Source organism: Gavialis gangeticus, unplaced genomic scaffold (assembly GCF_001723915.1).
Source record: "Gavialis gangeticus isolate Ggan-Ray unplaced genomic scaffold, GavGan_comp1, whole genome shotgun sequence".
Taxonomy (NCBI): domain Eukaryota; kingdom Metazoa; phylum Chordata; order Crocodylia; family Gavialidae; genus Gavialis; species Gavialis gangeticus.
In genome coordinates this window covers 16,584,311-16,598,466 of record NW_017728995.1, presented here as the reverse complement: position 1 = coordinate 16,598,466, position 14,156 = coordinate 16,584,311, and the positions used below count along the sequence as shown (strand labels likewise).

At 39.5% G+C, this 14,156-nt stretch overlaps 1 protein-coding gene across 6 annotated transcripts in view; it reads left to right on the top strand.

The window, feature by feature from the left end:
* Nucleotides 1-14,156, top strand: part of MECOM (MDS1 and EVI1 complex locus) — a 586,635-nt gene that overhangs the window by 559,856 nt on the left and 12,623 nt on the right. For all 6 annotated transcript variants that reach the window (XM_019503260.1, XM_019503258.1, XM_019503259.1 and 3 more), the window contains 4 exons: nucleotides 4,483-4,649; nucleotides 6,028-6,105; nucleotides 9,025-9,194; nucleotides 11,597-11,741. In XM_019503260.1, the coding sequence (XP_019358805.1) occupies nucleotides 4,483-4,649; nucleotides 6,028-6,105; nucleotides 9,025-9,194; nucleotides 11,597-11,741 (560 nt within the window). The remainder of the gene's footprint in view (nucleotides 1-4,482; nucleotides 4,650-6,027; nucleotides 6,106-9,024; nucleotides 9,195-11,596; nucleotides 11,742-14,156) is intronic.

The window sequence follows — 14,156 nt, the reverse complement described above, 5'->3', positions numbered from 1 at the left end:
ATCTATGCCACAGTCGCCTAGTTTTTTAACTAGGATGGGGTGAGAGACGGTGTCAAAGGCCTTGCTGAAGTCCAGAAAGACTACATCCACCGCGACACCTGCATCCATGGCCTTTGTGACCTGATCGTAAAAGGCAAACAGGTTGGTCTGACATGATCTCCCCCTAATAAATCCAAGCATGCTGGGGATCCCCCCATGCTTCTGTAGGATGCTCCATCTGCCTCAGCATCGCAGCACTCATGAGCCCCTACTACCTAGAGGTATATAGAAAAAACATATAAAGCTGTGCCTATGTCCGAATCGTCGAATCTCTCTGAATTGATTTGGAGGGTTTCCGATTCAATTCAGAGAGATTAAAGGGTCCTCTGATTCAATTCAGATTTGGAGATTCAGCCACCGAATCAGGTTGAATCTGCACCAAATTGAATCAGAGACCGAAGCTTCACACAGTCCTAATAATCATAGCCCATCTGCTTCTTAAAACACATGGACTGTTCATTCCTAACCCAAACTGGGGTTAAGTCACTATAAAAATGTAGAAGGGGTGGGGCCTTGCTTCACTTTCATACAGGTCAGTGTACGTAACCAAGGACCTGATCCACAGCCTATTGAGTCATTGGAAATGTTCCTATTGACTTCCCTGAGCTTTGGAGGAGACCCCCAGGTGCAGAGAAGGAAGTGCATTATACTATTCAAACAGTTGGAGCAGTTAAGCATGCTCTCCTGATATGTCTGGGAGGGATTCTCCTTCCTTGAGCCAGATTTGGCTCTTCACTGTAGGTAGCCACAGGATAGTAGCTGAAGACATCCCAGTAGTGAGAGATTTTGGATTTGAAACCAGAGGCCAGAGGAAACAATTGTATTTCAACAAATATTTACCTTGCCCACTAGGTTGGTGCTCATACTGATGTTCAAGCTCTTGCTGATGTTAAGTACTTCTGGTGCCACATCACTGATCAGAGTAGCATCTCCATAGATAAGTTTGAGATTTGTTTTATATGCCAAGCCTGATTTCGCTCTCAGGTGCTTGCACAGGTAATTTCCACTTCAGAACATAGAACTTCAGGAACTTCTGGTGCCTACAGATGTTACAGGGCACTAGTCCTACAGCCTTAATAAGCTCTGCAGGGAAGCAAAGCTAGGAAGGAATCAAAGTATGGAGTCTAGAGGAACAGCTAAGAAAGGGCTGAGAGCCAACTTCCGTAGATCAGCTAGGGACCCAAAGACTTTTTGACATTAGTAGGAAATGGGCTGTACTCTCCTTCCCAGTACTGTTGTGCTTTCAAATATTGCCTCGAAGTTTAACTACAGCTCTGAATTTCCCAAGTTTCTTGTAATGGCTGCTTCTTTGATAACTGAAACACTCCTGGTAAAGATTTCTGCCTCTTAGGTTGTTGTTGAGTCCTCTAACCCTCAATTCTACCTTATTAAAGGGATCTGTATTTTTGTTGTTGTTGATCTAGGAGCATCTGCTCTGGTGTGGAAACTATGACCCTTCTTCCTAGCTAAGGCAAAGTCCTGCCACAGCAAGCATTAAGAAGATGAAAGGAAAGGTCCACTGATAGCTTTTATGTTGCTGTAGTGGTTCTCTACAATGAGTAGAGAGACTGCAAATGGGCAAAAAGTGTGCGCGTAACAGGCAGGGAAGAGGCTAAGAGCTTCCTTTTCCCTCACTTTTATCCCAGTTTTATTTCAGGGCTGGCTGCCTGTGAAGCATAGGAAAAGAAAAAAGCTACTCATTTTCGTTCAGCCATTATTATCCTTAAAAATGTACCATTTTTTGGTTACTGGGAGCCACATCTGCTGCTAAACTGATTGAATTCTACTGACCTCAGTAGTGCTGCATTGGTTTACACACACCAGGAATGTAGTCCCAAAGATGTAATTTTGTCCCTTGCTGCTGTGTGTGGTTTGTAAGGCATAGAAACCATGTAAGGTAACAACAGTGATCATTCTTAAAAAATAAGCAATAGTAATTACTCCAGCTGAGCACGTATTTTTAAAAGCAACCTTGCCTTTAAAATAATTGGATGTACTTTCACTTTCTATAGTTAAGAAACTAAGGACGTCATCTTGACCTCCTGCTAAGTGTGTAGATGGGGTAATTTTGCTGCCATTCATGCAACTACATTGTAGGACGGTGCAGAATCAGATGACAAGGCTGAAGATAATATAATGATAATAAGCATGACTAAGCCATTTTAAAAGTGAAGGGGAAAACAGTTTCTTTAATATATTACTGGAAGGAGCCATGTACATGAAAAATGGTGATCCAAAAATGATTTAAAACCACTAGATAATGAAACTGACTTGAATATTAAATATACATAAATAAAACATTTATTATACTCCCAATTTACTTATTATTCTTCACCGTAAATGTGTGCTATCATAACCCATGTGCTGTCTTGTCACTGCTGATCAGCCTGAAGGCCAAAGGTCATTTTTCATTCAAGCCATTTATTCTTCACAATAGTAAAATATCAGAATGATTTCTTGTCAGGAATAATTAGAAGGAATTAAAGGCAGCAGAAATGGTATCATAAAAGTTTTAAGAATTGATCCTGAGTAAAGAACAATATGAAACGTTATAAAAATAAATATATGGTAATGTCAAGCTGCATGGCTTGATAATGACATTGCTCTGCTGGGACAGAATTACCTCCTATCCCAGCAGCATCATCATTACATATCTCAGGCCTGTGATCAGTACATGTCAAAATCCTTCATATTGACAAATGTGCTGTCCACTTGCATCTGTGGAGAATGTTTTAGCAGCTGAGTGATTATGAATCAAACCCCAGAGCTTACAGCCCCTACTGCCTTCCAATGCTTTCACATTTGTCGCCTGACAAGTAAATGCATCTTGACTTCCCTCTGAGATTTTTTTGCACCATGTTTGATGAAAGACATTTGGCAAATTGGCAGTGCTACCCTGTACATTGCAATTTGTAGTGAGCATTAGGAGTCTGAGCATGAAATGAGAGGGCAGGCTACAGGCTAAAGGGAAAAAACCCCTCAAACCCAGAGCTAACCAGAACATGAATAGTCATTTAAAAAAACAAGCAGGCAATATTTTTTTTTTTTGTAACAAAACCATCAGAATCAAACCAATCTCTTCATAGACCTCAGAGAATGTGACACAAAAATATTCTGTTTCTTGAATATAACTTCATTAATACAGTGGTGCATAATGGAAAATAGTCTCCTCTTACACAGTGAGCCACATTCTCCTCTTCCTTGCTCCAATGTAAATCAGTAGCATTTCCTCTGAAGTCAGTGGAATTACCACATTAGGAGAGAGAAGGGAGAATTCATGGAAAGAGGGTTAAAATCTATCACTCTCGCTCAGGGTTCAAATGCCAAAATGTTCTATGGCAATCACTTCAAGCTGTACACTGTTGCCAAAATTTTTGCAAGTGGTTAATGATTCAGAGTAATTTGGGGATTTTCCAAAATCTTGGGGAACATTAGTGTATGTTTAATGGATAGAGTTGGGATCATCACAGCAGCCAGTGTGTGAGAAGATGAGAACACTAAAGGGTGGGGCAGGGGGGGATCCAAAAGTAGTTCAAAACAAACAGGAAAAAGAAGTAAAGATTGATAAGAGATCACAGTAGGTATCAGTTGCTGTTGAAGGGTAAGTGATATTTCAGGCATGTGTGCGCCTGCAGTCTGAGCCAAGCGTTGCCCTTGTTTAGACTGGAGTGAAGTCAGGGAGATTCAGTGGAACTCTAGCTTTATAACATGCAACTCAGAACCGAATTCAGTTCATCATCTTCAGCAGCACTTCCCTCCACCTGCTACAGATACTTCACTGTAAGAGCCACTTTCCCCAAATGATCATTTTGGATCATATTTTTGTAGTAGGTGCATATAGGGTCAAATCCTGTTCCCACTGAAATCCCTGGCAAATCCCAGGTTGATTTAATTAGAAGCAGGATGTGAGCTCTACCACCTGATTTAAGTGGAGATATCTTATTATTTTCCCTAGAACAATTCAGAGTATAGAATTTTCCTTATGCAGAGTGTTCAAGTTATAAGACTTGCAACAATAATATTTATGTAGCAGAAAAGTGTAAGAATCTAAAATGCAAATCAATCAATCAATCAATCAATTAATTAGAATTTGAATAGAAATAGTTTGATAAACGTTCACTCCAATGAGTTTCAAACTTGCATGGAATTAATTATTTGTTAGCACATACGGAGATTAGGAAACATGAGCTGCTAGATGAACAGGCTTTATCATGTACTATCAGCATCTGCACAGCTGCTGAGTGATCTAGAGTCAACAGAAGACATTTACATTATTAAAACTTCAGTAACACAGTTCACCATTATTTTGTCCTACTTGGCTAGAAAAAATAGTTTTCTTCAACCATTATTACACACAATCATTTTTTTAATGGCATGCTTTGCATTCAAGATTATCTTTGCAGAAAAAATGACTTCACTGTGATGTTTGTTTTTCTTTTACAGATGTCAGCTATCGAAAACATGGCCGAAAAGCTAGAGAGTTTTAGCGCCCTGAAACCAGAAGCCAGTGAACTCATACAATCTGTCCCGTCCATGTTCAACTTCAGAGCCCCTCCAAGTGCCCTCCCAGAAAATCTTCTCAGAAAGGGCAAGGAACGCTATACCTGCAGGTAATTGCAAAACTAATCATGACAGGCTTTCCTAACATCTTTCTGCTTTCAAAAGGGTCCACTGTTTACTTTGGAAATTACTCCTGATTGGATGATTAATAGAGATCATGGTAGGTCTATAGGATTTCAAAGTGCCCTTTAGTCAGTGAAACATGGAAACTGTGTTTTGTTTTGTTTTGTGTTATTGTACAAGGAATTTGTCCTATATCATCCTAGTTTGATGAATGAGGCTGAAAACATTACAAAAACAAGAGTGTTTCCATATTTCCTCATCACCTTGTTACTAATAATTGTGCTTTCATTATTAATTTTTTCTGTTCATAAGCTACAGGACTGTTTTTCTCAGACCTCTGCCTTTACTTTCAAAAGAGATATTTCAGAAAGTATATGAATTATTAAAACATATATGTTCCACCTTAACAAAAGTGATATCTTAGCAGTCATTGCGAGTATGATTGAAATGAATAGGAGTCTTGTAAAAGAGAGCAGGATCTGACTCATGGATCTGTTTGGCACTTGTATGTCTTGGTATAAAATAATAAATTGCACATTAAAAATACAGGGCTTAATGCTGAAAAACTTAGAAAGTCTCTCTCATACACTGTGACTATATTTCATATTAACTTCATGGGGAGTGGAAAGCACTTATTGCCATGCAAGACAGGGCTGAAGGTGCTTAATGTAACTATTCCAATCATGCTGTTTTTTGGCACATTACTAAGGAGTACTAGTGGGGTTTTATTGTTGTTATAGCTCTCAGGGAATTGAGAGAATGATTTTCAAATTGCAGCATTTAAGTTCTTATACCATCTCCAGAATGTTCTGGCTTTTGACTTTGGCATATCAGTTTATCTGATCTTTTTGAAAACATGTCACCTTCTTTCAAGACAAGTTGTTATAGAAACATACCTTGATGGATTAGGTCTTTGCATCTTGTCTGATCTGATCCTATTCAGTGCACAGAATGATGTCACATTTGCTGACACGTAGAATGAGTTGAAAGATTTGAAGTCTGCTTACATCAACCCAGAATTCCCAGCCTTTAATAGCAGATTTTCATGCTTCAAAAACATGAACGTGACAGATATGGAATTAATAAGTTTAGAATTTTTGGACAGTCATTAAAACTAAAGTCTGTTTTCATAAATTGCTTGCGTATGCGCAAGAAATTCCAGCCAGTTTCAGCAATTCAGGCTTCATTCATAAGGTTATTTATATTTGTCGGATGCCTTGATTGAAATTTTTAAATGCCAAAGAAATACCAATACCATACAGGATTTATTAAATTAAGGCTGTACATCTGGTTCACGATTGCAGCTCAAAGTGAAATGAAGTCAGCTGTGGTTATTCTGTCTTATAAACTATTTTCTAATCACAGATACTGTGGTAAGATTTTCCCGAGATCTGCAAACCTAACACGTCACCTGAGGACGCACACTGGAGAACAGCCCTACAGGTACAATAAACCCTTCCCTGTGTTTGTAGTCATGAGCATAATGCAATGGTTAAAGTATGGGGCATAGTGGTTAAAGCAGGAACACGGGAATTCAGTATTTCTGTGCTTTGTTTCCAGTTCTACCCGTGATTCATTACAAACCCATTGAAATTAACAGGAATCTTTCCATGGATTTCAATAGATTTTGGATCAAGTCCTCAGTGTGATTGAGAAGAGATTTTTTTAGAGCTGCCTCAAGGGCTTTGGAGAACTCTATTAATTTCAATGGGAATTGTGTACTTGTCAAGGTGCCTTTGGAAATCTCTCTGACTCAGTTCCTCTGTTTGAAAAACAATAGGTGGTATTACAGACAGGAGGGCTATGAGGAGTAGTCTGCCTATGAGGTGCTTTGGGATTTCAATTGAAATTTATAGAAACTTGTCTGCCTAAGTGAAATGTATCACACTGGCATTATTATTATTAGGAAATGTTTATAGTTTTGCTCACAATATTGTCTGTTGGTTTGTGTGCACAATGTTTGTGCTGATATAAGACATTTGTTATTTCCTCTTTGTATACATGAAATGTGAAATGCATTAGCTAATATATTTAGAAAATAAACCAGAATAAAAACCCTACACTCTTTGTCCTGATCTAGACACTCCACTCCAGAGACAGATGTATCACACGCAGTTATATAGTGTTTTGGACATGCTTGCCTAAAGGGACAAGGAGAGATTTTGGTCATAGCTTGGAAAATATTTGAGGTGAAAACACAATTATAACACTACAGCAACAACTTCCTTCCCAAATCCCATCCCCACCTCACATGCCTGTATATCTCACGTGCCAGTTTTGGCAGTTTTGGATTTGAAGGCTGGTGGGATACAAATTACAGTAGAAATCCAGGATAACATTATTATTTCAGAACACATCCACAATAATTGAATCCCAAATAAATGAAATCCTCTTCTACCAGGAACTGAGAGTCACACTTTCCAGTGACTGCAGTGGGTATCTAAGGGGTGCAGGCCATTAGTAGTAGTAGGTAGTTAGAGACATAGTAGGTGGGATTTTCAAAAGCACTCAGCGTTGGCATAATACTGCTTTGTTGATGTCATTAGTAAAAGAGTGAGCCCAGTGTTGGGAGCTGGAGAAAAACCTGACGTTTAAGGATGGAATTTTCAAAAGTGACCAAGTTAACAGCATTAAGTCCCTTGATTCTGAGTGGAACCCATGCACCTAAATCACTTTCACCCTTTTGAAAATATTAAAGAAGCTCAACAATAGTATTTTTTAAATATTTAACAATATACTTAATTCAGACGCTCTTTACGTTCTACTGATTTTCAAAACAGCATGGTTTCAAAGCTTTGATTATACTAATTTATTTCTGGTCTAATAGGAATTCTTTTGAAAGTGTTAAATTACCCAAACTATATCTCAGTTTCTCCCTTGTTGACAAACATGTGGTAGTTATGCACATATAGAAATAACTGAAGCTTTAGTTTATTGAAAATGAAGTAGTCATTGAAAATCAGTTGGAATGAAGCCAGTTCATTTTTCAGTAAAACAAATTTGTAAATTTTATAACCTGAAAAGAGCAGAAAAATTTCCTTGTTTGTAATGAAACCTTTTTTTCCCCCTGGGAAACTCTTGGGGAAATAGGATTCATGTCAAATTTTATCCATGACTAAAGAGGTATCTTGAAGCATGTTTTGCCTGTCCACTGCATAAAAGCCAGAAACAATTAGTGGCAAAATGGACAATTTCTGCACTGAAAAAATTGACATCATTGCTAGTGTGAGAGAGGTGTTTTGAAGTAGAGGAGAAGATTGAACAACTGGAGTGATGAAGAGTGTTGGCTAGTTGCCAGCAAGAGAGTTTGGAATAGTTATAGTATGTCTTAGTAATGGCTTAAAGAGCAATACAGTAAAGGCTTTAGGGACTCCAAATCACTACAGAGTATGAAAATTGATGCCTCTGGTACCAGAGTGATAGACTAAACTACTCACATTGGCACAGTATTAAAGATTTGGATTGTTTATTGCTCAGTTTTGGAAGATAACCGAATTTCCTCTGGGATTAGCAATCAAGCAAGCTAATTCCCCAAGAAAAGATTTAATCACACAGTATAATTTTGAATAGAAAAAATGGCCTTTTTACCTTATTTGAACATTAGAAGGAATTTGTTTCATGTTTTTTTCCCCTCCTAAAACTGTTTAATTGTATTGTATTGGCAGCACATGAAACAACAGTTATTGCTCTACTGTTTTCAAACTACTCAGTTTTGCATGCAGTACTTCAAAAAACGGGAATCAATTACCCTAACTAATTTTATGCAATTCAATCTGAAATATGCTCCTTCTTAAATGCAGTACTTAAATTTTTAAGAGCCTAAGGTAGACTGAAACTGAAACATCAGCTGTGTGGATAACACCTAAATGATAACAGCCTAAACTTGCAGGTGTTCAAGTAAAATGCCTTCTTATTGTAGGGGAATTTTACCTGTTTGAGGACAGCATAATTAATCTAATACTAAGAATGGTCATAAAAAGATGCTGAATGCCTCCAGGGCCCAAGTCTGTAAGGTGCTGACCATCTTCTAGAGTCAGCAATGGAAGTTAAGGCTACTCAGCACGTCACTGAATTGCACCATTAGATCTGATTCAGTGGAGTTCCCCCAGCATAAAGTCACTTTAAGTCAGTTTTGTCATCAAATGCAGTTCCAGTAAGATTGAATCAATGCCTGCCATCAAATCTTTAAAAAGAAAAGAAACAAAACAGAGAGAAAGAAAAGAAAAGGTTTCAGATGGAGAACATGTTAGAATTTGAAGTCTGAGGTTTGTTTTGGACAATTTTTGTGGATGCCTGTCACTTTATATTCTAATTATCTTTCCGGCTACTAATAAACCCTTTTTTCCCACACATTTTTTTTAGATGCAAATACTGTGACAGGTCCTTTAGCATATCTTCTAACCTGCAGAGGCACGTCCGTAACATCCACAATAAGGAGAAGCCATTCAAATGTCACTTATGTGACAGGTGTTTTGGTCAACAAACCAATCTAGACAGACATCTAAAAAAGCATGAGAATGGGAACATGTCTGGTATGTAATCTTTCTCCCTTTCCATTGCCCCCTAAATGTTTTCAGTGTTAACAGACAATAGCCTTCTGCTCATTTTCAAAGCTGCCTTTGTAAAGTATGCAACCTTTTTTCTAAGCTTTTGGGTGAAATTTTGGAAAATACCTGAGAGCACAAGGACATTGAAGTGATAATGATATTCAAGGTGCTTTTGAAAATCCCAGCACAGATTTTTTTTCCTTAGTAGCTAATTACAGCTTTATGGTTTTTCTCAAGTCAGCTTTGACATATTTGGACTGGGGCATCTTCGCTCCACTTCCATGGTCATACTGCTACCAATGAAAGCTTGGACCTTAGACTTTTCTGGGTGCATCTCCTAAAATGTTTTGAGTTTCAGCAGCCTGTTTGCTTTGTCTTTCCTTTGCCCCCCACCCCTTCTTCCCCCCAAAGTTACAAACTGAACTAGAATCCCCACCTAACCAAGGGCACCACACTGGAGGATTATATGGGCCACAAAGGGAGCCCTCTGTGGCTGGATAGCAGGTACCTGCAGGGTTTTAAAAGTCCCTGTTTGCATTCTTTTTAGTTCATTATCTGCCTAACTGAAATAATTGAGCACATGCAACAGATGCACTTAATAAATAATAATAATATTGAATGCAGAGGTTGAGGTTTTTCTGCTGGATGTGCTTGATAGCTTGCAGTGTGTTATCTTTGGGTGTGATATGAATATAGTTCTCTGTAATTATGTCAATGACACTGCATGCTTAAAACCAAGCTACAGAAGTAGTAGGTAAAAATATGTCCTACTTATTTGGTGGAATACTTGGTTTAATATCAGCATTTATTTTTTGAAAGTACTGATGGTACAGGGTGGTAGGAAAGAAAGACATTGAAATATACTGTTGGTAAGGACAATTTATTAACATAAGTCAGTGAAACAGCATCAAGCTTACAAGCAGGCATTGTGGTGACCATAAGGTCTGAATCCTACCAAAAGCCCATTATGCATGGAATTATGTTGAAATCCTATGCAAAAAATTGACCCTACCTCCAGTTTTAATCTGTGCTGAATAATCAGACAAATTAGCAATTCTTCTTTCTTAGACCCCTGTTTCTAGCTATGTTTGGGATGGGCAGGTGTGTAATTAGGGCAGCTGCCCCACTAAACTCAGGGTTTGGAAGGCACTTGATTAAACCCAACCAGTGCTGACCAACAGCAGTTTACTTAAAGATCTTGGGTCTCTCCATTATTCAGTCAGGTCATCATCAGGCTTCAATAAGCTGGTCACCGCTAGTCATAATGGACATTTATAGATGTGCTCAGGGATGTGGGGGAGGGTGCTTTAATTAGAGCAGCTCTCAGAGCTGCTCTAATTAAAGCACCTGGACTGCCACAAGTGTCAGCATCCCCACGCTGAAAAATGAGGGCAGGGGTGCTTTAACTAAACCTTGTCAAACCTTCATCATGCAGATGCTAATATACATGACGCTGGAGTCTGCTGGAGCACGGTAATTAGCAAGCTGCAGCAGACTTAATTAATTGCATCAAAGCAGCCTCTTTGCACATGTATAGGCACCCAAGAAGTCTTGTCTTGGAAAAGGTGGTGAAAATCAGCACTATTTTTCTGATGTTCAAAAGAAGGGACTTGGGAGTCAGGCCTGACTCTTTTTGGTCTACCTGTCACTGACTCCCTATGTGCCACTGGGCAAGTCATTTAAGACTAGAAAAAGGCAAGAAAAAGGTATGTTGCCCTACAAAGAATATTTTAAAATGTTGTTTTGTATTCATCCATAACCAAGAAGTTTTTTCCAAAAAATGAGAGATGTCTACCCCAGGATATATAGGTGAACAGTATGCTCAAAATGGATGTAGGAGACCAAGTTCAAGTCTTTGTCTAAACTAGACAAAGTAGGAACTTGAACTTGGATCTCTCTCATTCCAGAAGACTGTCCTGGTCACCCAGTTATTAGGTATACTGGATTGGAGTCTCTTGTTCTCTCCTGGACCTTGGAATCCTTAAAAAAAAACTTAAACTGATACAATCTTATGAAAAATTTGCTTTACAATATTTTCCACTATCTTACCACAAATTGCTGGCCACCTCTACTTACAAACCAGTGCTATTCTTATTGGAATTAATAGGAATTTTGCAATAGACTTCAATGGAAACAAGGATTTCTTTATATTTCAGCTGATCATACTGTAAAATGGAAATGATACTTAGACATAATTTATGTTTGGAAGCACTTTAACTTGATGACCAAAAGGTGATAGATGCACAAACCTACAAAGTATTATGCTTATTGTTACAATAATCTTTCTTAGGATTTTGTATTGGAAACCATCTTAACCATGATGATCATTAATTTTTCAGTTGAAATAACTCCTCAAAAACTGATACTTTATTTTGCCTTCTTTAAAGGTACTGCAACATCCTCACCTCACTCAGAACTCGAAAGCACAGGGGCAATTCTAGATGACAAAGAGGATTCTTACTTCACAGAAATTCGGAATTTCATTGGGAACAGCAACCTCAGTAATCAATCCCCTAGAAATTCAGAAGAGAGGTAAGATTCAACTATTCTGACTTCTCAAGGGGACACTGTCCTTTTCCCAGTTGACTTTCTAAATACTGATACACACTGGGTGTGTCTACACACACGTGCATTAGATCCAGGAGTAGTTTACACGCAAGTAGTCTACTCGTGAGTAAATGCTTCTGGGCAGGTGTCTACAGGTGTAGGGAAATGGGAGCAGCTTTGCTGTTAATGGCAGCAAACTGGTCTTGTTTCCTGGGGCCTTAAAATAGGCCCCTGCCACCACCAGGGGGAGCTTTAAGCTTCCCCTGGGTGCTAGCCCAGGGGCTGGCAGGGAGCACCAGGCCAGGAGACAGCTGTCTCCTGGCCAGGGCTGGGACGCTGCTCCTTGCACCCCAGGGTGGGGGGTAAGGTGGTGCTGCTTGCTGTCAGGGCAGGGACAATATCTCCCTGGAGTACCCAGCCCTGGCTCCCTGATCAGGGTAGAGGACTTGGGAAGAGCTTCAGGGGAGGTGCAGGGGGCTGGGACCTGACCCCTTTCTACAGCTATTTCCAAGACCCGTGCCTTGATTGCCTGATTGGGGCATGGGGCTGGGACCTACCCCTGACCGAGACAGGTCCCAGCCCCTGTTCTGCAACTATGGGGTGGGGGCCGAAGAGTTTGTTCCCTGCTCAGCTCCATGATTGCAGAGCTACATGGGGAACAGGCTCCCCAGTGCCTGCCAACAGGGAGCTCCCTGTGCCAGCTCCATGGTCACGGGGCCAGTGCTGGGAGATAAGGATCTCCCAGCCCCCACTCTCCAATTGCTATCTCAGTGGGTGGGGGCTTGGAACTCCATGCTGCCAGGGCAGGGGGACATAGTCACCACCAGGGCACCAGTGGCAGAGCCTGCCCCAGCAGCAGGCGGCTCCCATGGGTGGGAGCAATGGCCCACCTCCTGGTTGCTGGCTGACCAGGAGCAGATTTGCTCCTGGTCAGGTGTCTACATGAGCGCTACTGCACAGTTAGTAATCGCAAATAAATTTGCTACTTGCATTTGCAGGTAGCAAATTTATTCATGAGCATCAAGGTTTACTGTGCAGTAAGCACATGCATGTGTAGACACATGCTTACTGCCTAGTAAATGTCACTACTGTACAGTAAAGAATTCTCATGTAGACACGCCCACTGTGAAAGAAAGTGGCTACAACTACACAGTTTTGCAAAGTAGGTATGTTGATTCGATCCTTCATGTATAAACAAAATACTGGAGACAAAAGACTATGCTCTAAACAGAATCAAAAGCACTGGCTGATGGTAGATAGCAAAATGCAATGTATATCAGGCATTGAGACACATCTATACCATCTTTTTAACAAGTGGTCCATCTTTTATTAGTGTTTCTGTATTTAAACCCCCTACACACCAATATGTAGATCTATTGAAGTCTAGCATAGCCTGTTTCCCATTTTAAATTTGTAGAAATCAATAGGTCTCAGCACCATTTTCAATCACAATGGAGAGGATTAGAGAGTGTTGTAATCTGAAAACGTAGGTATATTAACTAAACTAACTAACAAACTTAACAAAGTAAATCTAATTCTTAACAAACACAAGAACCTAACTAAGGGCACTTATACACATGATGAACCTCTGCTCCAACATGTGCTAATTAGCACACACTGGAGCAGACTTGATTAACTGAGTCTGCTGGAATATGTTAATTAGCACACTCCAGCAGCCTCCGCATCGTGTATTCAGCATTCCCGCATTTAACAAGGGCACCTTAACTAAAGCTTGTCAACCGAGTTTTAGTTGAAGCGTCCCCACCACCATTTTGAAGTGCAGGACATTGAATAAACGTGACATTGCGGGCACTTCAAAACAGCTTTAATTAAAGTGCTCCCCCCTTCACTCCAGAGCGCATACAGACATCCTAAATGTCTAACTTGGTACTAGGCAAAGTGCTATTGGCACAAAATTAGTGATTTCTCTGTCCGTATGAGAGGAATTGTTTCTGACAGGATATAGTTTAAACAGGATATTGTTTACATATGCACATTTGAATTTTTGTTAACTAACAGATGAAATAGGATTTAAAGAATTTTCAGCTAATGTAAAATATAGCTAAGGTAAAGGTTTTGAGATTTTGTGCACTTTTGTTTCTAATGTCTGTTGCCTGGAGCATATGTGTGCACCCTACTCAGAGCTATGAAGTAAGGTGAACGGTACAACTTCGTTGATTTCTTTCAGTTAATTTGTATCCTATTATCTACATTAGAAATTGTTTACTACCAGTGACAGTTTTCATCCCCTATTTAAATTTTTTACTTATCTTTATGCTGGAACCAAGTGGTAGACATAACACAAATGTTCCTGAAGGCAACTGAATAAATTATTATATGCATATTCAAATTTCATTCCATCTTGATTGGCAAAGAGGTTTTTTTTTTTTTTTTTTTTTT